This window comes from Molossus molossus, unplaced genomic scaffold, assembly GCF_014108415.1.
Source record: "Molossus molossus isolate mMolMol1 unplaced genomic scaffold, mMolMol1.p scaffold_m16_p_6, whole genome shotgun sequence".
In the NCBI taxonomy this organism is placed as follows: domain Eukaryota; kingdom Metazoa; phylum Chordata; class Mammalia; order Chiroptera; family Molossidae; genus Molossus; species Molossus molossus.
Genome location: NW_023425399.1, coordinates 27271812 through 27293730, shown reverse-complemented (window position 1 = coordinate 27293730; position 21919 = coordinate 27271812). Strand labels below are relative to the sequence as shown.

Here is a 21919-nt window from a genome sequence, read left to right as displayed (position 1 = left end):
GCACCTAGGGTCTGCCTGTGGTAGTGATGTCTCTCATGGGATCCAGCCTGGCTTTGGCACCCAACTTCACTCCCCAGGGCCACACTCAAAACAGGCCTGGAGCCAACCCAAACACACTCCAGGATGACTGAAAAAATGAAGGACAGGGCAGGGACCCTGGCACCAGGGCCTCCAAGGGCATGTACTCGGGGCACTTCTGGCCATAGGCCCTAGGCGGGGGCCACTGAAGGGAGCCTGCAGGAGGTGGCCAAAGCCTGTGGGCATTTTGACCACAAGTACAACATACAAATATATTTGTAGATGGAGGGGAAGGCCCAGAGAGTGTGGGGCCTCAGCCATAAGACCTGGGGTGAGCCCTGGCCGGTTTGGCTCAGTGGTTGGAGTGTCCGCCTGCAGTCCGGAGAGACCTGGGTTCGGTTCCCGCTAAGGGCATGTACCTCGGTTGCAGTTTGTCCCCGGCCCTGGTTGGTTGTGCGGGTGGCAGCCACTCGATGTGTCCCTTTCACATCGATGTTTCCCTCTCTCTCTCTTCCTCTCTCTCCCTCCCACTCTATCTGTACGAAAAATGGAAGAATGTCCTCGGGTAAGGATGAAAAAAAAAAAAGACCCGGGGTGAGGTTGGCTTAGTTCCTGGTCCCCAGTTCCTATCGCTCTCAGCCAGGACTCATGTCTGCCAGCTGATTACAGCAGAGAGCTGGCAGAAGGCTCTGGTTACTGGGGGCCACCTGGCATCTGGGACACAATATTCCAGCCTCTGTCCATTCCTCAGGCAGTGAGTCCAGTCCAAGTCCCAGGCCACAGGGGCTCTGGCCTGTGTGAGGTGCATGGAGGAGGAAACAGCATGGAGAAACTGACCTGAACCACTATGCTAAAGGCAGTGGGGGACCCAGATGAGGTGGTGTCTAGATAAGTGGGGTGGACTCAGGTGCCCTTCCTAACTTTTTACAGCACTCAGCCAGCTTATGAGATGAAAAGCCACATACCCCCTGGCCGGTGTGGCTCAATTGGAGTGTTGTCCTATACACCAAATGGTGGCGGGTTCAATTCCCGGTTAGGGAACATACCCAGGTTGAGGGTTTGATCCCTGGTCGGGGCCCATTCAGGAGGAAACTGATCAATGTAGCGATGTTTCTCTATCTTCCTCTCTTTTTATTTTTCAAACGTTTTTCCTTCATTGATTTTAGAAAGAGGGAGAGAGAGAAATATCGATGAGAGAGAACATCTATTGGCCGCCTCCTGCATGCCCACTGGGGATCGAGCCCACAACCTGGGCATGTGCCCTGAGCGGGAATTAAACCAGCGACCTCTTGGTGCATGGGTCAATGCTCAACCACTGAGCCACACCGACCAGGCCCTTCCTCTCTCTTAAAAAAAAATCAATTATCCCGGCCGGTGAGGCTCAGTGGTTGAGTGTTGATCCATGCACCAAGAGGTCAAGTTGTGGGCCCAGTCCCCAGTAGGGGGCATGCAGGAGGCGGCCAATCAATGTTCTCTCTCATCGATGTTTCTATCTCTCTCTTCCTCTACTTAACTCTCTCTCTAGAAATCAAAGAAAAAAATTTTTTCAAAAAATCAACTAAACAAACAAACAAAAATAGCCACAGGGGCATTAAAAAAAAAAAAAAGCTGCCCGGCCAGTGTGGCTCAGTGTATTGATCGTTGTCCCATGGACTGAGAGAGGTCACAGTTTCGTTCCAGGTCAGGGCACATACATGGGTTTCCGGGTTTCGGGCTCAGTCCCCAGTAGGGGGCGTGCAGGAGGCAGCCAATTGATGTTTCTCTTACATCAATGTTTCTCTCTCACTCCCTTCCTCTTAAAAAATCAATAAAAACATACATTTTTTTTTAAAAAAGCTACTTGTGGCAATGGGCAAGGAGACACCTGATTGGTGGTGTTTGCTCTTATTGCAGTCAGGGGCGGAGCAAACGTGCAGCGCAGTCCTTAGTTCATCCCAGCTTGAAGCCTGTGTTGGTGGCCAGAGCTGTTTCATGCCTGAGGCACATAAACAAACAAAACAATAAAAGCCATGTTCTGAAGACAGTGAGGCAGGAAAGAGCCTGGGTGGCAGATGCCACAGAGCCTGCTTGCTGGGTGAGGAACACATGCTTTAATTTTGTTAAACTGCTGTGTGGGATTTCTGTTACATGCAGCCTAACTCCTTCCTAAGTGAGGCAGCCTGTGAAGTGGGCGGGATGGAGCTTGGCACGTAGTAGGCACTTAGTAAATCAATAAATGTTGGTGATCCAGAGGCAGAACAGGAAAGCAGAGCTGGGAAGCAGGTGGAGCCTTCTGGCCTGGTGGCAGCTCAGAGGCAGGGGGATGGACAGGCTGAACTTCCCAGTTCTTCCTGGGGTTATAAGACCCACCCTGAAGACAAAAATGGAACAGTCTGAGTGTGTTGGGGGCAATGGGTGTGCATGTTCATTGTACAAGGCTTTTATAGTTACTCTAGAGCAGTGGTTCTCAACCTTCCTAATACAGTCCCTTTGATACAGTTCCTCATGTTGGTGTGACCCCCAACCATACAATTATTTTCATTGTTACTTCATAACTGTAATTTTGCTACTTCATAACTGTCTTAGGCGACCCCTGTGAAAAGGGTCATTCGGCCCTCAAAGGGGTCGTGACCCACAGGTTGAGAACCGCTGCTCTAGAGACTGCGGTGGGGCCAGGCCCACAATTTATATGTGGGATATGGATAGATGGGTGTGTGTGTGTGTGTGTGTGTGTGAGAGAGAGAGAGAGAGAGAGAGAGAGAGAGAGAGAGAGAGGAGAAGGAAGAAAAGTAAAATTAATGAAGCACAACAAAAAAATGAAAGGAGCTTGAAGGAAGCAGATAGATGGCTGATTTGAGGCCTGGCCCACCTGCCTAGATGGGACTCGGGATAGGGAGGCTACACCTTCCTGTCATTTTCCCTCCCCTCCCTCTGGCTGTGGGCAGAGGTGACCATAGCTTCCCCCAGCCCTGCTCTTCTCAGTGGTCTTCTGAGTTGGGTGGGTCGCCTACAGACCCACACAGTGGCCCTTTCCTCACATGCCTACCTTCCTCTGCTCTCTACCCAGGTCAGGGTGAGGCCTGCCCCACAAAGGCAGGCATCCTGGTGCTTGCCCCTTGGTGCCCACCACTAGGATTACTCAATTTGGAAAGCAGGTTCCATTCCCCACCTACCCAAGCACAGCAGGGACCTGAATCACTGATGGGCAGCCCAGCTTGGGTAGTTCTGCTGCTTCTCCCATACATCAGGACCAACCCCAGGTCCTGTTTATATACCTCCAGAGACAGGGAGTTCACTCCCTGAGGGCACCCCTATTGATTTTTGACAGCTAGAAACCCTTATCAGGGATTATAGACCCTGAAATGTCAGGCCACACCAATCAAGCCACCACCCACTTCTGGATATGGGGAGAGCAATTAGAATTTGCAAGCCTCAGGCAATGGAATTTTTTTTTAATCCTCACATGAGGATATGCTTTTCATTGATTCTAGAGAGAGGAAGGGAGAGGGAGAGCGAGAAAGAGAGAGAAACATCTGTGTGGGAGAGAATCATCAGTTGATTGCCTCTTGTACTTGCCCTGATGGGGGATCAAACCCGAAACCCAGGCATGTACCCTTACTGGGAATCAAACCTGTGACTCTTTGGTGCACAGGACGACACTCTAGCCAAGTGAGCCACAATGTCCAAGGCTGGCAATGGATTTTTTTGATTGACTCCCTGATAAAGATATCTAGCCTTTTCATGAAGACGAGCGTAGTAAACTAAGAGGGAGACGGGACCTGCTTTTTTGAGAACACAGACCAGCTGACACTGAGTGGATATGGTTGCCCTAGAATAAAGGGGACCAAAGTCAGGCAAGCCTTCTCCTTCATTCCCCTCCCACTCCCTGAATCAGCTCAGAGATGACATTGTCCCATGTGGGCAGCCTCCCATGGGCCACCCAGACGTCTTCCTCCTCTGTTGCCACCCACACCCCCAGTCACAGCCTCCTGTTACTCGAACTAGTGCAGTAGTCCACCTGCTTCCTATATACAGAGGCTGAGTTTTTCTACTGTAACCCATCACGGAGGGGCTTTTCCACATGCAGAAAGGTGAGGAAACACCCAGGCTGTCCCCATTTTAAAAATTAAATGTTTTGCCCAGCCAGTGTGGCTCAGTGGTTGAGCATCAACCCATTCACCAAGAGGTCGCCGGTTTGATTCCCAGTCAGGGCACATGCCCAGGTTGGGGGCCAAATCCCCAGCGGGGGGCATGCAGGAGGCGGCCAATCGATGTTTCTATCTCTCTCTCCTTCTTCCTTCCTCTCTCTAAAGTCAATAAAGAAAAAACTATTTTTTAAAAATTAGCCCCCCCCCCAAAAATAAAAATAATTAAAAATAAAAAAATTAGCCCTGCCAGTTTGGCTCAGCGGTTAGAGTATCCGCCCGCGGACCAGAGAGTCCCAGGTTCAGTTCCTGCTAAGGGCATGTACCTCAGTTGCGGTTTGTCCCCGGCCCTGGTTAGGGTCGTGTGGGTGGCAGCCACTTGATGTATCTCTCTCACATCGATGTTTCTCTCTCTCTCTCTTCCTCCCTCTCTCCCTCCCGCTCTGTCTGAAGATGAATGCAAAAATGTCCTCGAGTGAGGATAAAAATTTTTTAATTAAATATTTTTAGGCTAACCCTTTGGCCTGTCTGACACCCATACGTGCCCGAAGGAATAACAACCATAGCAGACTTTTTTTTTTTAAATCCTCACTCAAGGATACTTTTCCATTTATCTTAAGATAGAGTGAGTGGGGGAGGAAGAGGGAGACATCGATTGGTTTCCTCCCGCAGGACCCCGACCAGGGCCCAGGGCCAAGACGAACTGAAACGGAGGAGGTACGGGTATGTGCCCTTGACCGGAATCGAACCCGAGACTCTTTGGTCCGCAGGCCGACGCTCTAACCACTGAGCCAAATCAGCCAGGACAGCCATAGCACTCTTAAATGGAACTTGCTGTAGGCAGGCTCTGTTCTGAGTGTTTCCCGTACACCAACTCATTTGATCTCATCCATTTGAAGGAGGGGCTTTATTATCTCCATTTCACAGATGAGGAAATTGAAGCACAGAGAGATTAAGTAACTTTTCCAATGTTATGCATGTGCTGAGGGAGGTGTGCAGGTCAAAGAGATTGATTTCAGCCTTCTCCTTCCCCTCTCCTTGGGTTTCCCCTGCTTCCCCTGTCCCCTCCTGGTCACCCCAGGGGCCAGGAGCTGCTTCAGCTCCTGCCCCCAGGTCTGGGAGGCCATCAGCCTAGTGCTACTCACCCCCTACAACTCAAGCCTGGGAACTTCTTCCCACCCAGATTGGCTGACCTCCTTCCCAGTGCTCCCAGTCCCAACCCAGAAAGCCCCCTCCTACAGCCCCAGGGCCCATGGAAGTAGCCTTGGCTGGGCCCCAGGAAGACTAGTCCAAGTGTGATTGGCCCTTTCAAAGGGCCTCACTTCCTGCAGGGCGGAGAGCCAGGAGGCCCCACGAGGTGGCTCAGGCCCAGCCACGTGAGGCCCCTTCCCCTCCCGCTGCCCCAGGCCCCACTGACTCAGAGCCTGGAAGCTGCCGTTGTCACTCCCTCCCAGGGGTGTGTGTGCAGTGTGGGCTGGGTGGGGCAGAGGCAACCCCCACAGCACTGCCTGACACCCACAGAAACTGCTGTGGGAGTTGGGTGGGATTGCTTTTTACCTTCTGTCCCATAACCAACTGCCTCCTTTAAACAATAGACTGCGAAGAACTTTACATCATCCAACATTCTCTCAGGCCTGACTTTCATAGCTGCAAAACAGCCACTTCTCCATCATTACTCAACTTCCCTCTCCTGATTGTTTCCAGATCCCACGTGGCCATGTCTAAACACCCTTCTGCACCAACAGTTTATTGCCTCTGGAAAGTATGGTGCCTGTGCGTTCAGTTCCAGGGAGAAAGATTTTTTAGAAATCACAAGTTTTCTAGATGGTTGTGAGCTGTCGTCAGTGGATGGATGCAAGCCAGTGACATGCAGCCAATTAATTGCAGAGTCACTTTAACTTTTTAAAGAATCTGATGAGAAAAAAATCAAGACTTAGGCTAACATTTCAGTATAGAGAATCAGAAAACAGGCTGGGTCTGTGAGGCTACCATCCCTGCCACTGCTGTGTCATGGTGTGTAGACCCAGCTTGACCACAGAGCTCTTTGCTACAACAAATACATTTTCTAGTTAAGAAAGAGAGGTTAAAATGTAACAATTTTGCTGAGAATATGGAACAACAGACCTCTCAGACACTGCTGGTGGGAAATAAGTTGGTACAGCAACCCTGGAAAACTGTGTGTGGAAAATACTAAAACTGAACCCACACACTATAACCCAGCAATTCCACTCCTGGGCATATTCTCAGTATAATTGAAATAGTCGCAAATAATCCACAGAGGGAAGAATGAAAATGTTCTATATCTCAATTGTGGTAGAGATTACACAACGGTGTGCATTTGTCAGAACTCATAAAAAACTACACACTCAAAGGGGTGAATTTTACTGCATATCAATTATACCCTAATTAAAAAAAATGTTTTTAAATCTTCACCCGAGGATATTTTTACATTTATCTTCAGACAGAGTGGGAGGGAGGGAGGGAGGGAGAGAGAGAGAGCGTGAGAGAGAGAGGGAAACATCGATGTGAGAGAGACACATTGATTGGTTGCCACGCACATGCCTCCAACCAGGGCCAGAGACGAACAACAACCAAGGTACGTGCCCTTGACCAGAACCGAACCCAGGACTCTTTGGTCCGAGGACTGGCACTCTAACCACTGAGCCAAACCGGCCAGGGCTAAATTATTATTATTATTTTAATCCTCACCCACGAATATTTTTAAAAATTTATCTTTAGATAGAGGGGGAGGAAGAGAGAGAGAAACATTGATGTGAGAGGGACACATCGACTGGTTGCCTCCCGCACAACCCCAACAAGGGCCAGGGACGAACCGCAAGCGAGGTACATGCCCTTAGCCAGAATCGAACCCAAGACTCATTGGTCCGCGGGCCAATGCTCTACCGCTGAGCCAAACTGGCCAGGGCCCTAATTTAAATTTTTTATTGATTGATTTGAGAGAAAGAGAAAGAGAGAGAGAAAGATTAATTTGTTGTCCCACTTATTAATGCATTCATTGGTGATTCTTATATGTGCCCTGACCGGGATCAAACCCACAACCTTGGCATAATGGTAGGTGCTCTAACCAACTGAGCTACCTGGCTAGGGCTACACCTTAATATTTTTTTAATTTAAAAATCAGAATAAATAATTCAATTTAGGAGTATATTCATATAATGAAATGCTACACAGTAATGAACAAGAATAAACTATTGCTAAAGGAAATATGGATGGATCTCAAAATTATTATGCTGAGTGAAAGAAGCCAAACACAAAAAAGTAAGAACTGTATGATTTCATGTAAACGAAGTTCTAGGACAGGTGAAACTAATCTGCTCTGATAGCGACCAGAATAATGGTGACCTTGGAGTTCAGGCAACTGGGAGGGACCACGAGCAAACCTCCTGGAATTGGAGACATTCCTGTACCTGGAGCTGCGCGGTGGTCCTTCAGTTCTCTGCTCCACGTTTAAGATGTGTGCTGCTGAGGAAATGTTGATTATTCAACTTAAAAAACAAAACAAGCCCTGGCCAGTTTGGCTCAGTGGTTAGAGCGTCGGCCCGCGGACCGGAGAGTCCCGGGTTCGGTTCCCGCTAAAGGCATGTACCTTGGTTGCAGTTTGTCCCCAGCCCCAGTTGGGGTCGTGTGGGTGGCAATCACTTGATGTGTCTCTCTCAGGTCGGTGTTTCTCTTTCTCTCTTCCTCCTTCTCTCCCTCCCACTCTATCTGAAGATACATGCAAAAAGGTACTCGGGTGAGGATAAAAAAAAAAAAAAGTTATTTTGCCTTGGCTGGTATGGTTCAGCTCATTGAGATTCGTCCCAAGCACCAGAAGGTGGTGGGTTCCATTCCTGATCAGGGTACATGCCCGGGTTTGGGCTCAATCCCCAGTCGAAGGTGTGCAGGAGGCAGCCTGGATGTTTCTCTCTCCCTCTCCCTTCCTCTCTCTAAAATCAATTAAAAAATAATAATAAAAAAAACAGCCTGGCTGGTGTGGCTCAGTGGATTGAGCATTGTTCTATAGACTGAGGTCCCAGTCAGGGCACATGCTCAGGTTGTAGGCTGGATCCCCAGCAGGGAGTGTGCAGGAGGCAGCTGATCAATGTCTCTCACATTGATATTTCTCTCTCTCTCTAAAAAATCAATATAAATATATTTTTAAAAACTCAAAACATTATTTTTATTTTATTATTATTATTATATGTTACTATGAGAGTACATTTATTAAAGCTGGGGACAAGGAAGTGCCTAGGAAGGAGGAAGCCATAGGACAGCCTGGGCTGGGCTGCCTTAGCTCTCTGGGAAGTCAGAGAAAAGGGGCCTTGGAGACAGGTTCAGGGGTTAGCCCAGGACGAGCTGCCTCTGCCCACTAATCCCCTGGTTGCATGTGTCCTGGGGTCCCTTAGAGTTTGGGAGATGGTACCTGCGGGGTAAGAAGTGGGGAAGGAGAGGAGGAGGAGGATGGCACGGGCACTCCCCAGAGGGAAAGCATGCTTAAAACATTATTTAAAATTTTTTTCATTGTGCCCTGTCTGATTTGGCTCATGGTCAAAGCACTGGCCTCAGAGTGAAGGGTCTTGGGTTCGATTCCCCATCAAGGGCACGTACCTGGGTTTTGGTTTCAGTTCCTGGACCTGATTGGGGGTCATGCAGGAGACAACCAATAATGTGTGTCTCTCTCTCCCTCCCTCCCTCCCTCCCACTCTACCTAAAAATCCGTGGAAAAATATCCTTGAGTGAGGATTAACAAAAAATAATAAATAAAAAATTTTCATTGCAAGTTGCCTGGAAAGCAATTCGGACAATGCCTGGACCCCATGCATGCCCACTGACTTGGCCAGGCCTGGCACAGTCCAGCTCCCAACTTTCGCCCAACTGCAAGCAGCTCTTTACCCACGTGAGCTGGCCGCACATGGCTCCTTGCAGACTGGAATTTCTGCCCCACCCTAGCCCAAGCAAAACAACCTTTAAAACTGGCCAGCAGCCCAGGATTTAAACCACTTCCTTGTCTGATCCTCTTCCCTTTATGAACACCCAGGAAGAAAGTTATAGCTTCTCTTGCTGGAGGGTTGGGGGATTGAGCCACCTCTGCTTCATCCCCTGAACTTCCCAGAGTCAGAGGGGATCCTGGCTTGAGTTGAGAAGGTGACTCCTGGCACCCCCTCCCCCAGGCTCAGGCCTGCGCCTTTCTCAGGGTAGGTGCCAGCACCAGGGCCTTCTCTTGGGGAAGTTTTCTCTCTGGCTTGCCCCAAATCTCCTCCCTGCCCTCCTCTTGTTTTCCCTGCAAAATGAGCTGAAAACCATTCTGAGTTTAGGAGATAATATGTACAAGTGTCTGGAGCAGACTAAGTGACTATGACTCTGATGGTGGATTATAAGGGGGGCAGGCATGGCTGTGCATGTCAGCACCTGGCACAGGGCCTGGGCATTGTTAAACACTCGGTGCCCGTTGCTCCCTCCTCCCCATGTGGTCTGATCCAGACTGGTGGAGTGGGAGGAGTACATTCAGAGCAGAAGCCAGGCAGCCCAGCCCCACCCCTTGGCTGCTCTGGTCACCAGGGCAGGAAGTGAGGAGTAGGAGAGATCTGGGCAGCTAGAATGCCTGCTCTCCTTCTATCTGCTGCGTGACCTGGGGCAAGTGAGTGCCCTCTCTGAGCATCCAGTTGCCCTTCCTCCTCGGTAAAACCAGATAGGACACCACCTGAGCACTCAGAGTGGGGCTGCAAGTCTCAGCACCTTGATACCCAGGGCTCACTCTCTTTCCCAGGGGTCTTCAGAGCTATTTCTCCTTTTATGGGGCAAGCCCCCTCACCCCAGTAAATGTTGACATTTGTGTCAACTGCCTGCGTGGTGGACAGAGGGGGGATTCTGGAGTCTTCAAGGCCCCAACCTCCCTGAGCAGAGGCCCAGCCCCAGACACTCCCCCATCCGCTGCATCCTTGCAGGGGGCTCTGGGTCAGGAGTGAAAACCAATCCTTTAGGCATAACAAACGTGAGGGTCAAGCTGAAGACAGGGCAAGTGTTCTTTAGACTCAGCCTGGGAATCTGGAGTCCCTTCTTGTTGCTAAAAATAGCCTCCACTTTTCCATCTGCAAAATGGAGTGAGTAATTATCCCACCACCTACTGCAGAAGGTAGATGAATTTCCACAGAAAGTGGTGTGACCCCGGATGTGTGTGTACTCTGTATCAGGCAGCATCTTATTTGTACATTTGTAAAGCAGTCCCTGCAATCACAAACAGCTCACACTGGAGGGGGGCAGGAGGGGTATTTAACAGAGCAGTGGTGTTCTGAGACGAGAAGCACCAGCTTTGGGCCTGGGACCAGTTCTCCCAGATCGACCCTTTCCCATTGTCTGATCTTGAACTCGGCATCTCCTAGGTGGTGGAATCTCTGCTGGGTGCCGGGGACACTGAGAGGAAAGCCATTTCCCTGAGAGGGCAGGAAGGCTTCTGGGAGGAAGTGATCATTACAGGAGGAATAACAGACAAGAGAAAACAGCTCTGAGGATGGCACAGTAGACGCAAAGGCAAGGAACTGTGATGAGCAAGGTATGGAACATTTGAGTCAGTTGGAGGTGAGGAATGAGGCTGGGGAAGGCCCAGGTTATTCTGCCGGCAATGGGGAGCCACTGGCAATTCTAGAGGAGTGACGGAGTCACTCTTGCCTTCAAGGTTCAAAGTTTAGGAAGGTTGAGCCCAGAGGTGCTTGAACAGCCAGATGAGGGGAAGAGGGAGGCCAAATCCCAAGTCATGGCGAGACTTGGGAAGAGAGCATGAAGCTACCTCCCAGGACTCTTTCATCCCAATCTTCTGAACCACCCCTGCCCTATGCCACCATCAGGGTCTGCTGTAGTCTTGTCAAGAGGACACAGTGGTGGTTGCTCATCTTGTTCAGTGCTTTATTGAAACAAGGCCCTAGCAGATGACTCATCAGGGCCTTCAAGCACAGCCCTTCCCACATCCTGAGGTTAAGTCAGAGGTGGTTCTGTCCTTGGTTTAGCTGCTTCAATGACATTTCCTCTTAGATATTTCCAAACCTTAAAGTGTAAAGATTTTATCCACATAGACTCCTGCCGAAGGCTGTCCCACTCACTGAAACGCTTCCACTCAGTGGTTTGTATGTGCAAGTCTACGGCCATCCATCCATTTACCATTCATCCATCCACCCGTTCGTTCATCCCTCTGTCCATCCACAAGACAGCAGTACGTTCTCAGAAGTCAGGCCCCAGGGTTCACAGCAGTAGGGGTTGGGCTTCCATTGAGGTTCAGGACACAGGCCTTACCCTCACCCAGGGCACCCCTCGAATCACATCCCTTTCCGAGGCAACAGAAAACAGGCCAGTTGGGGAATTAAGGTTTGAGTCTCTAACCCCAAATGGACAGGGGGAGCCTAATGGGTAACTTTGGGTGGGGCAGCCCTGCCTTCTCTTAGGGTGAGGGTGACTGCCTGACCACCTGTGAATGTCCTGAGATGGGCAAAAAAATCAGACAAAATCAAGCACGCAGGTAACACTGAAACAGGAAGAATAAGAGCTTATGTCTGTGCTGCAGGTGCACAGAAGGAGGGACAGGAAAGAAGCAACGAGAAAGCGAAAACGCAGACACACGCGGGAGTGCTGTGAGGGCCGGGCACCGTGCCACTCCCAGGAAGGGAGGAGCGCAGCTCTGCCCACCGTGGCGGGCGCTGTGGCTTCCCCCAGCCTCATACATACAAACAAAGCCCCTAGAAAAAAGGGGGCTTTTCTGGACACAGGAAGACAAATGGTTAATCCAAACAAGAAAGAGAAAAGTGAAAAGGCTCCTGCTGAACACAAAATACTTCCTTTGAGTTGGACTTAATCCAATTCCACTAAGTCGACAGGCGGGGTTCTTCTAGGGGCTGGGGTGTTGGTAGCGGGATGGCACCAGGATATGGAATACGGCTGGAGTGAGACCAGGGGATCAGGGCTGGGGGCAAATGGACAGCACACCCTCAGTCTTTCCCTGGACAGGCCCTGGGGCCTCCAGCAGACCCTCAGTCCTACAGGCCCCCGGGTGGCCGGTGCTCAGGCCAGTCAGGCACTGAAGGCAGGTGAGTCCGTGGCGGGCCTTTCACTGGTCCTGCAGGCGGCTGCAGAGCTCCCTCCGGCTCCGCTCCCCAGCCCAGCTGCGGGTCTTGAGGCGGAAGGTCCTCAGCTTGTCCTTGAAGGCCTCGTGGTTCATGGGCCGATAATCCTGGGGTTCACAGAAGGTCTAGGGAAGGACAGGGGAGGTCAATCAGTATGGGGGAAGGAGTAAGTTTGGGGAGGGCAGCCCTCCCTTCTTCTCTCAGGGTGATGCCTGGCCAAGCCCTTTCCCTGCAGTCCACCCTCCCATGCAGGCCATGGCCACGCCCCTGCCGTACCGGGTGCTGTGGGAAGAAGTCCTTGTAGCCGCCTTTGAGGATGTACATCTCCGGATAGTAGAGGCTGGGGTAGACATTGATGGTCCGATCTCGTTCCCTGATGAAACGGCACCTGGCACCAATGGGTATGGTGGTCAGAGCCGGCCATGCAGCAGGGTGGCCCTCAGAGAACCTGTTCCCTGCGCCCCTGCCTTGAGGGCCTTGGAGAACCACAGAAGGCTTGAGTGCAGGCAATTTTAGATCAGTCTAGCTACTCAAAGGGGCCTCTCTGTTTCTGGAAGGCAGTTGCAGAATCTTTGTTAGTGACGTCTAGCCTGGACTAGGAAGGGCGAAGCAGAATAAAAAGAAGTTGACAAAATTCAAGAGATACATTCAGGAGGTCTGGACAAGACTTAGTGAGGGCAAGAAGTGGGGCAAGGAAAGGCCATGTGAACACCAGAAGGGTCCATGTCACTGAGGACTGGGACAGGGCCCTTGGATTTTAAGGACACCGCTAGAGGCTTGGAATCAGATTTTATGGGAGTGGTGGCGATGGATGGAGGGTGAGGCCTGATGGAAAAGACAGTGAGAGGGAGATAGGAGCAGGGTGCCCTGCACAAGGAAGCAGAGTGAGGTCTGCTCCAGGCAGTCAGAGGAGACAGAGGCCCAGGCCAACGAGGGGCCAGGATCAGGCCTCGGGCCATAGGAAGGTTCCAGCACCCACAAGCTTGGGTGGAGCTGGGACTCACATCCGGGGTCCACGCTCAGATGAGAATTCACAGTGGAAAATGAGGATGACTCTCTTGTCCAGACTGCAGGGTGTGATGGGGCTCTGCAGCAGGAACATCTCGGCGTCCTGTTCCAGGGGCAGGTTCACAGCAGTCTGCCAGAGTGGCTGGAGGTCAGGCCACAGCTCTGGGCCTGGGTGGCAGACCCCTCCCCTATGCAGTTCCTGTCTTTCAAATGGGTGACCCCACCTCTGGCTGGGCAGGACCCTTCCCCACAAGAGGGCACCCCTACAAAGGAAGGATGGAAGTGGGGGGTCTTCAGCACCTCTCTCATCACCATCTCACCTTGATGTGTCCGCCTTCATACTCATAGGGGTATCTGCAGTCCAAAATTACAAACCTCTCCACAATGTTGCTGAACTTGCCCATCATCAGGGCCACCATCTGTAAGAGGCCACGGAGGTGGGTCCCAGCAGGTCAGGCCGGGAGGCAGGGGCCGGCCCCTACCCCTACCCTACCCAGTGCTTGCAGCCTGTTCTCGGGGAAGGTCAACGGGTGAACAGCGCATCTGCACGTACTGTTTCTGGTGAGATGTACTTGAGGTCTTGGTGCTTCCCATCCACAGTCTGTAGGAGGAAGGCCTGAAGGGAAGAGAGGAGAGAAAGGGATTGAGAAAGAAGAACATGAAATGGGTAAGATGAGCATGGGAAGGATGGAGCTTTTTTCCCAAGCCAAGGCCACACCTGATTTGACCTTCAAATTCAGCTCTGATTCCCATAGCAACCGAGAGGTGCCTTTGGGGTCTGATACCCTGGGAAGAAGCTTTCAAGGGGAACTGAAGGGGAGCAGAGGGATGGACTCCTGCCTCCTGCCCTCAGCTCTGCCAAGCCCGGGAATGAGACCCGAGCAGGATCAAACTAGACATGTATTTGGAAATGTTTTCCAAGGTGGAGACACCACTGATGCCATATGTGAGATAGATCAGGAGACCAAGGAGAGCCAGAGAGTAGAGTCTAGGCGAGGGTCAAGGACCATAGGATGCAGAGGACAAAGAAAAGGGGCCCTATCTGGCCGGTGTGGCTCAGTGGTTGAGCGTCGACCCACGCACCAAGAGGTCGCTGGTTCGATTCCCAGTCAGGGCGCATGCCCAGGTTGTGGGCCGGATCCCTAGCGGGGGACATGCAGGAGGCAGCCAATTGATGTTCTCTCTCATCGATGTTTCTATCTCTCTCTCCCTCTCCCTTCCTCTCTCTAAAACAAAAAGAAAAGAAAAGGGGCCTCCAGGGGAGAGGGCAGCACTGCAGCAGCTGCTGGGCTAGGGGGCTGCAGTCGGTAAGGCGTGGAGCCTGAGGGTCTTGCCAGCTGGTACCTTAGAGTAATCCCCAATCAGTTCACGGTGGTCACTGTCCAGGATGCTCTCAATCTCGTTGTGACACAAGGACTTGGAGCGGAGGACACGAGCTTTCTGTGAGATAGATGGCAGCCAGGGTCAGGGGGGAGGCTTCCCCTCTGTGCCCAGCCTGGCTGGTACCCCCCTTGCCTGCATCCCGGCTGAGAAGGGCTTGCAGAGTAGGTTGGGAAGGTGGCAGCCCCACCCCAGGAGGAGGGCTCTCACAGGTTCCTCAGTCTCCTGCTGCTCCTCCAGAGGGGTCACACTCCTCCTCCGCTTGTTCTGCACAGGCAGGTCCCTGTCCTGGGGCCGCTCCAGCCTCTTCAGGATGGGTCGGATCACACCACAGGGCATGGACGGAGAGCGGAAGAGCCGCTGGCACTTGCTGTACATGATGAGGTCCTGGTAAGGGCCGTAGGTCAGGGGTCAGAGTCTCAGCTCCTGCCCTCCCCCAATCCTACCTGGAGGATAGGGCTCCACCCCTCCAAGGTCTAAGTGGGCCACCCCAGAAGCTCACCTGCTCCTCTTCCTTTTCCGAAGTCTTGACCAGTGGGGCACTAATGAGGTTCTCCATGCCTGGGGGAACTGAATCATCATCCTGAGGCCAAATCAACAAGGATAGGGTCACACCAACAGGCACAGGTCAAACCCCTGAGGCCCCAGTCCTCCAGCACTGCCTTCTCTGTTCTCCCAGCAGCCTTCTCTGGCCCTGCCAGCACCTCCACACAGGGCAGCGCCCCCAGAACCAGGAGGTGGCAGGGTGGCAGGGACCCCTCACTGCCGGGGCTTGCGCAGAACCAGGAGGAGGCATGCAGGAGCGCCTTCCCCCCACTCTGCCCATCCTCCCCTCACTGCAGCACCAGCCAGCTGCTCTCTGATTGGCCAAAGGTCAGGCTGTGACTCAGTTACCTCCAATTCTTCTTCTGACATTGAAATGAGATCATAGTCTTGCTGCAGGAGCTCAGAGCTCTCCTCTTTGGGAGACCTCAGAAGGAGATGTAGGGGGCCTGATGGAGCAAGGCTGCGTACCTTTAAGTCACTCTCCAGGATGTCCACAAACCCATCATCTTCGTCAGGTGCCCCCTTGGTGGGGGTCAGGGGGAAGCGTTGGGCCAGGGGACTCAGCTCCTCTACTTCCATCTTCCGCTCAGGGGTAAGACACTTGTGTGGGTGATGAACAAACACAGGCTACTCAGGGTGGGGACCCAAGGCAGCCCCACCCCTACCCTTCTGAGAAAAGGTTCCCCTGCCTCAGGCTCCGAATCACTCTCCCATCCCCAGGCTGCCTTCGGGGGCATCTGCCCTGTGCGCACGCCTGCCCTGCAAGGGTCAGCTCTCCTGATGTACCATCAGGTCGGGGGCCGAGCTTGGCCTCTGGGCAAAGGCTTCTCTGCGGCTGGTCCACTCAGCCAAAGCATGGGTGTGGCTGGGATGTGTGGGCTTCCATGGCATCTTGAAGACAAATCCATCCTGTGGGCAAGAAGGGGGTGGGGGGTCATCAAATGCCAGGGAACCACCCCAGCATGCCCCCTTCTCTCCCTGGAGTGTTCCCACTCTGGCCTGCCAGGAGCGTACATTCTCTTTATCCTCCCCAGAGCTGTGGGCAGTTTGGCCACGAGTCTCGCTCTTCCATCTGCCAGGCGCTTGGGCATTGGTGATGTTCCGTAGCACAGGGCTGTGGCCCAGAAGCCTCACCTGGGGAGCCAGGGGGGCAGCAGGCACTGGAGTTACATTTCTCTTGCACCAGCCCAGGCCCTACCTTCTTCCATCCCTCCCTTGAATCCCCTCGTTTGTCCATCCACCTCCCCCCAAACCCCATCACCCACAGCCAGACCAAGGACATCTGATCCCAAATGTACCCTCTAGGAATTGGGCTTTGGAACCCTCCTGCCCTTCCCCAGTCTCAGCTAGTGGGCCTGAGCCTCCTGTCAGGCCGCAAAGGGCACTCACCGGCAAGGACTGGAAACGTCGGATGGTGATCTGCTTGCTGCAGAATGAAACAGGGACACATCAGGGCTGGAGAGTTTGGGACCATAAAGGAGAGCACGCAGGATGCCCCTCCACCAGAGCCCTGTGCACCCCCTCCCCACGGAAGCGCCTGGGATGGGTGGGCAGAGAACCGGGGGTGGGGGCAGAGGTAGCTTTTGGTGGGTAGACCACCAGAGCCTACAAGAGGAAAGCCAAGCACTTACTTTCGAATAAGCTGGCTAGCTGCCTGAATAGTCTGTTCAAACCTAGGAGAGAGAAGAGTCCTGTGCAGCCCACCTCCCGCCACAGTCCCTCACCCGCCACCAGCATCAGGTCCCCAGTCCACAAGACCCGGGGACTAGGGCTAAGGACAGTGGAAAGAGGAAGTGGAAAGAATGTCAATACCTGGGGACCCGGGTATTGAGGAGAGGGAAGACGAGAGGCAGCCTGGGTTGTAGAGGCTGCCCTGAATGGAAGACGGCCCAGAGAAGGGCAGCAATGGAGACAGCTGGGCTAGGTCGAAAGGTGGCTGAGTGTTACCCAGACAACGGTCATGCCAGCCTGCCCACAGGCCTTCCACCTGTATGCAAATCACCTCAGCGGGGCCATATGGCCACCAGGAAAGGCATTCATCCTTGGCCAACAATGTGAGTGTCTCCAGGGCCCGAATGCCAGCAAGGCTGGGCTTCCCTTCAGTTGTGTGGGGCTGTCCTGCCCCCTCCCCCCAGGACAGGGGCCTGGTTTAGTGTGCCCCTGGATGAGCCAGTTTGCCATGCCAGACCCCCTAGTGACAAATGTGTAGAGTCACATCCTCTTCTCCCTCCTATGGAATTTTTTAGAACCCAGCCTTTGTCCTACCCCCTCCTCCTGCCTTAGGAAGGAATTCCAACAGATGTTCCTTTTGAGGCTGGAGCACAAGCTTCTGTAGATAGGCCTTACCACCCTAGCTATGTTGCCAGAGACCACCTGCCACGCAGGGCTTTGTGCATCTATGTGTGTACACACACACACTGTGTAACGGTCAAAGCAGGTGCAGAGGTGGGAGGGGCACTGAGGACTAAAATGTCAGAGGGTTGGTCCCAAGGTGTGTGTGCTGGAGTGGCTGTGCCCAGCCAACTTGGCATCAGAGATGACCAATTTCACTGGCTTGGTTTCCAGTCTGCACCTGTACCCTGGGGTAAAGCAGGGACGGCTCTGTGTTGCCACCAAAACCTAATTTGCAGTCCCTCCACCCAATTCTCTCCCCGTTTCCTGTTTGTGAACAAACCCTGCCGCCCAACCCAGTCTGATCAAAAGCAGTGGGAGGAAAACAGCCACTGCCCTAAACTCAAAGCCACAGTCCCCCAGCCCAGGTTGGGGATGCTCAGCTGTTCTCACTAATGCCTGGCAGCTGCTCTCCCTGCCGAGACCTGAACAGCTGGATGGGAACAGCTGTGCTCTGGAAGGTACTGCTCCTGCCCCACAACCAAGGGGGGTGGGATCTGTCCTGAACAGAGCCCCCCAGTTCTCTCTCCAGTCCCTCTCACAAAGAGCCTGGCCCAGGGGTGGACCTGAGGGTCAAGTGTCACTAAAGCCAGAGGTTGCTGATAGGATGGCCAAGGGGCAAACCTAGCCTATAGCAACTATTTTGTTTGGCCTAGACTGATAAAAGTTTTGAATTTGTTGGACCATATTTTAAAGTTGTGACATTTCACACACACACACACACACAAAAAAAAAACACGTATAAGCAGAAAGGAAAACAGGACACACGCCAGGCCTATACTCTCCCATAAGGGCTGGCTGACATCAGGTATCTGCTGCTCCCAGAGGCCACTGTCCCCACCACCCTGCCCCTGAGCCCACTCTCAGATGTTCCTGTGAGAGCAGACCCTTCTCTGAGACAGGGAGCAGAATCCCAGAACTTAGGAAAGTCAAGTAGTGGGGATCCAGAGGGGTCTGTCTACTCTCCCAGGATTCCCCAGTGAGTTTATACTACAGCTGGGATTCCCAAAGGCAGGTGCTAACTCCTTGGTAGTGGGGATCCCTCTTCTCCACTCACGTCTGCTCCGCCATCTGGGAGTCCATGGGGCTGGGAGAATCCATGCAGACACCTGAGGGAACAGAGTGGAAAGTAGTGCCATTTTCTACACTTTCTCCCACCATGTCCCAACCCTATTCAGAGAAGGGGGGAATGGGTTTCTATTTTAGATCTTGACACATTAAAAAATGAAGCAAAACCCACCCATGGGCCCCAAGGGCTGACACTGTCCCCCAATTGCCCAGGGGCCACTCCCCATTTACACCTCTACATGGTTTGTAAACCAAAACTCTAAGCATTTTTCTTGAACTGGGTTAAGATCATTTGTTCTGGAAGAGATAACAGCTTTAAAAAAAAATACTATAGCTGAGAGCAAGTGAGTGTTATAAAATAACCAGCTTTAAGCTCTAATGCCTCCCAGGTGGGGCTGTGGTTCAGGGGTTTTGGTTTTAAATAAGTGAGATCTCATCTCCTGCAGAAGGCCCCGCCCAACCACTGGCTCTGCCATTCTGGGCTGGATGTAGTGAGCTCCACCAGAGGTAGGCAGGGGCAGGCTTCTCAGGCTCCCAAGTTGTTGGAAGGACATTAGTCTGATTGACAGAGAAAGGGGGAGGCTCAGGCAGCCCCCCAAACTCCCCTGGCACCCTTGGGCCTCACCTGCATCAGAAGATTCAGAGGACTCAGACGACAGGGAGGATGCAGACGCTCGCCGCGGGGACAGGGATAGGCATGTGAGCAGGCTGCCTACCTGACTCTTTGGGGTCTCCCTGGGAAGGGAGCAGGGACCCAGGGAAGCAGAAAGGTAAATGTGGGGTTCAAGGGCTGTCTGGCCCATGTTCCCAACAACCACCCACTTCTGAAGGGCCCATTCAGCTTCCACACTGCCTCAAGAGAGGAGATGGCATGGAAAACCATCTCTCTTCTCAGCCAAGGCAGGCTCCTTCTACAGAGGCCCTGTCTTCTCTTTGTCAATTGGTTTAAGAAAGATCTTCCTGCCCTGGCTGATTTGGCTCAGTGGTTGGAGCATTGGCCCTCAGACCAAATAGTCGCGGGTTCGATTCTGGTCAAGGGCACGTACCTCGGTTTTGGTTTGGCCCTGGTTGGGGTCGTGAGGGAGGCAGCCAGTCTATGGGTCTCTCTCACATTGATATTTCTCTCTTTTTCTACAGGGGGAAATGAGCCCAAGACAAGCGGATGGAGCTGGGCTGGGGATCATCCTGGGGGATGCTGGGGCAGCAGAGCAGCCCAGAGGAGCCCAGGAGGGTCTTTAGGCTCCTACCCATAAGGGCCAAGATTTGGGTTTTTGTTTCGGGAAGGGCAACCCAGCCTGGACCCTGCAGGTGAGCTCAGGGAGCAGGACCAACGTTTAACCCTTTAACCCCCAGGAAAGAACTAGGGGTAGAGAGGGAGCAAGGGCAATGGACTTAAGAGGACTGAACTGCCCTACCACCCTCAAGTTCCCCCTCCAGGCTCCCGATCCCCTGGCTTGGGGCAAAATGGTGGCGACTTGGGCAGAATTTAGGGAGGCAGAATGGTAGAGGTACACTGAGGGAGGAGGGGGGGGGTGAGTGCGTCTTCAGAGTCTTGTGCCTGCCAAGAGCAGGTCATCTGGAGACCGTGAGCAGCACAGTCCTGGCCTCACTGCCTTGTCCGGGTCCCCAGAGTAGGCTCTGCCAGGGATGCCTCCTCACTCCGCCTCTCAGGTTCGGACCTCGTGCTGGGCTCCCCAGGAGGCTCTGGACCAACACCCTAGAACCAACCTCTCACCCCATACCCGGCCTCCTTGGGGCGCCCTACCTGCCGAGCCCAGCGAGGTTGTGCATGGTCTGCGTGAGGGTGGCGACCGGCGAGGAAGTGACCGCGCGCTCCGGGGATCCCAGGAGGCCACGAGCGCCCAGCCGGAGGTCCGGGAGGTGGCTCGGACGCTCGGCGCCACCGCGCACGCCGGCCGGACTGAGAGCCAGGCTCGGCGCGGCGCGGTCGGGCTGGGGCAGCTCCATCGTGCTGGGCCCGCAGAGGCTGGCCGGAGGCCGGGCTCCGGGAGACCCACAAACGCTGGGCACAAATGGCCAGGACCAGGGGAAAAGAGGGCCCGGGGTGGAGGTGGGGGGGAGGGAAGCAGAGCAAGGGGGTCGAAGTGAGGGAGGAAAGGGAAGCGGGGAGGGTGGGGAAGGATGGAGGGACGTGGGGACCGGCCACCCGTCCGGGAAGCCTCTAGCAGCTGCTGCCACCTCTACCTCCTTATATATTCGAAAAATAACAGCGGCCGCGCCGCCGGACGCCACCAATGGGGGCTCGGGTTAGTGGAGGGCGGGGCCGAGGGCGGGGCCCGCGGGGTGAAAGGCGCGGAGGCTAGACGAGCCCCGCCCCGCCCAACTTCCAGCTTTGGGTGAAGCGAAGGAATTGGGGTTTCTCCCACGCTCCACCCCCACCCTGAAGCCAGGGCCCAAGATTCCTGGCTTCCCAGATTCCGTTTCTCGGGATGTGGTTTGGAATTACATGCCCCCGGCAGAGAGGGCCCCAGTGGAAGCAACAACTCCCAAGGGTGGCCTTAGAAGGGACCCCTGCGGTTTAACATCCTTTACAAACACCAGTAGGCTCCGCGAGCGGCACCGTTCCAGGAGTTTGCCAAACGCAGTTGCACTATGCGGTTTGTGTTCGCCCCTTTACAGGCAGGGACGTTGAGGCTCGGAGAAGTTCATTAACTTGTTCAAGGTCACAAGGTGGGGCAAGTGGGGAGCCGACATTCTCTCCAGGCACCTTTCCTCATGCAGCTTCCCTGCCCCCGCGACAGGCGTCCCCAAAGCCTAATTTCCACCAGGCACCCCCAGCGTAGGAGGCAGACCTTCAGTAGGGGCCAACACGTAACTGATGGGCATTCCTGGGGTGGGGTGGGGTGCCCAGGTTAGACGTGACACCATGGGGTTCAATTTTCTCAGGCTGTGCCAGAGGAGGCTCTCATGGTTGGCCTAGCCAAGGATTTTAGCACTGAGGGGCCAGGAGGGTGTTGGTGACCTCAAACCCAGTTATGGAAGTATCTCCAGTCGTTGATGGTTTAGCTAATGTGGTGCCAACGGGCATCATACTGTTTAATTGGTGTTTCTTTGATGATCTGGGAGGCTGAATTTGTCACTAGTTTAATCTAAGCATTTTCTAATTATCTAATCACCTTCCAGCAAGCCCGCTGTCCTGGGAGGCAGGAAGGGTTAAGCAGTTTTTACACCCTGTCTTCCAAGGGAAGAGGTGGTCTCCAGCTGGGAGGGGCACAGCTTGGGAAGGCAGGAGCTGCAGCCTTTCACCCCTTTCCG

General features: G+C 53.4%; 1 protein-coding gene and 1 pseudogene across 3 annotated transcripts; one reads left to right on the top strand and one right to left on the bottom strand.

The window, feature by feature from the left end:
• Positions 1–1855: 1855 nt before the first annotated feature.
• LOC118619482 lies at positions 1856–2006 on the top strand (annotated as a pseudogene).
• A 9012-nt stretch (positions 2007–11018) lies between these two features.
• Positions 11019–20611, bottom strand: CDC25B (cell division cycle 25B). 3 transcript variants are annotated; one of them, XM_036244445.1, is made up of 16 exons: positions 20409–20611; positions 19269–19378; positions 18633–18684; positions 16816–16857; positions 16574–16610; positions 16199–16318; positions 15971–16093; positions 15653–15784; positions 15141–15221; positions 14849–15025; positions 14603–14698; positions 13812–13874; positions 13579–13677; positions 13255–13388; positions 12527–12638; positions 12120–12375 (listed from the first exon to the last, which is right to left on the bottom strand). In XM_036244445.1, exons 1-16 carry the CDS (start codon positions 20609–20611, stop codon positions 12235–12237), a joined length of 1722 nt encoding a protein of 573 aa, XP_036100338.1. In that variant the 3' UTR covers positions 12120–12234. The 3 variants fall into 3 exon arrangements, with proteins under 3 accessions (XP_036100337.1, XP_036100338.1, XP_036100339.1); XM_036244444.1 differs by having other exon boundaries at positions 11019–12375; positions 15971–16318; XM_036244446.1 differs by lacking the exon at positions 16199–16318 and having other exon boundaries at positions 12235–12375.
• Between the last annotated feature and the right edge of the window lie 1308 nt (positions 20612–21919).

Coding starts and splice junctions, on each gene's coding strand:
- CDC25B (XM_036244444.1), bottom strand. CDS start 20,611: ATGGAGCTGCCCCAGCCCGACCGCGCCGCGCCGAGCCTGGCTCTCAGT. Junction 14,699..14,848: donor AGCAGGAGACTGAGGAACCT/GTGAGAGCCCTC, acceptor TCTATCTCACAG/AAAGCTCGTGTCCTCCGCTC. Junction 12,639..13,254: donor TCTGAGCGTGGACCCCGGAT/GTGAGTCCCAGC, acceptor CATTGGTGCCAG/GTGCCGTTTCATCAGGGAAC.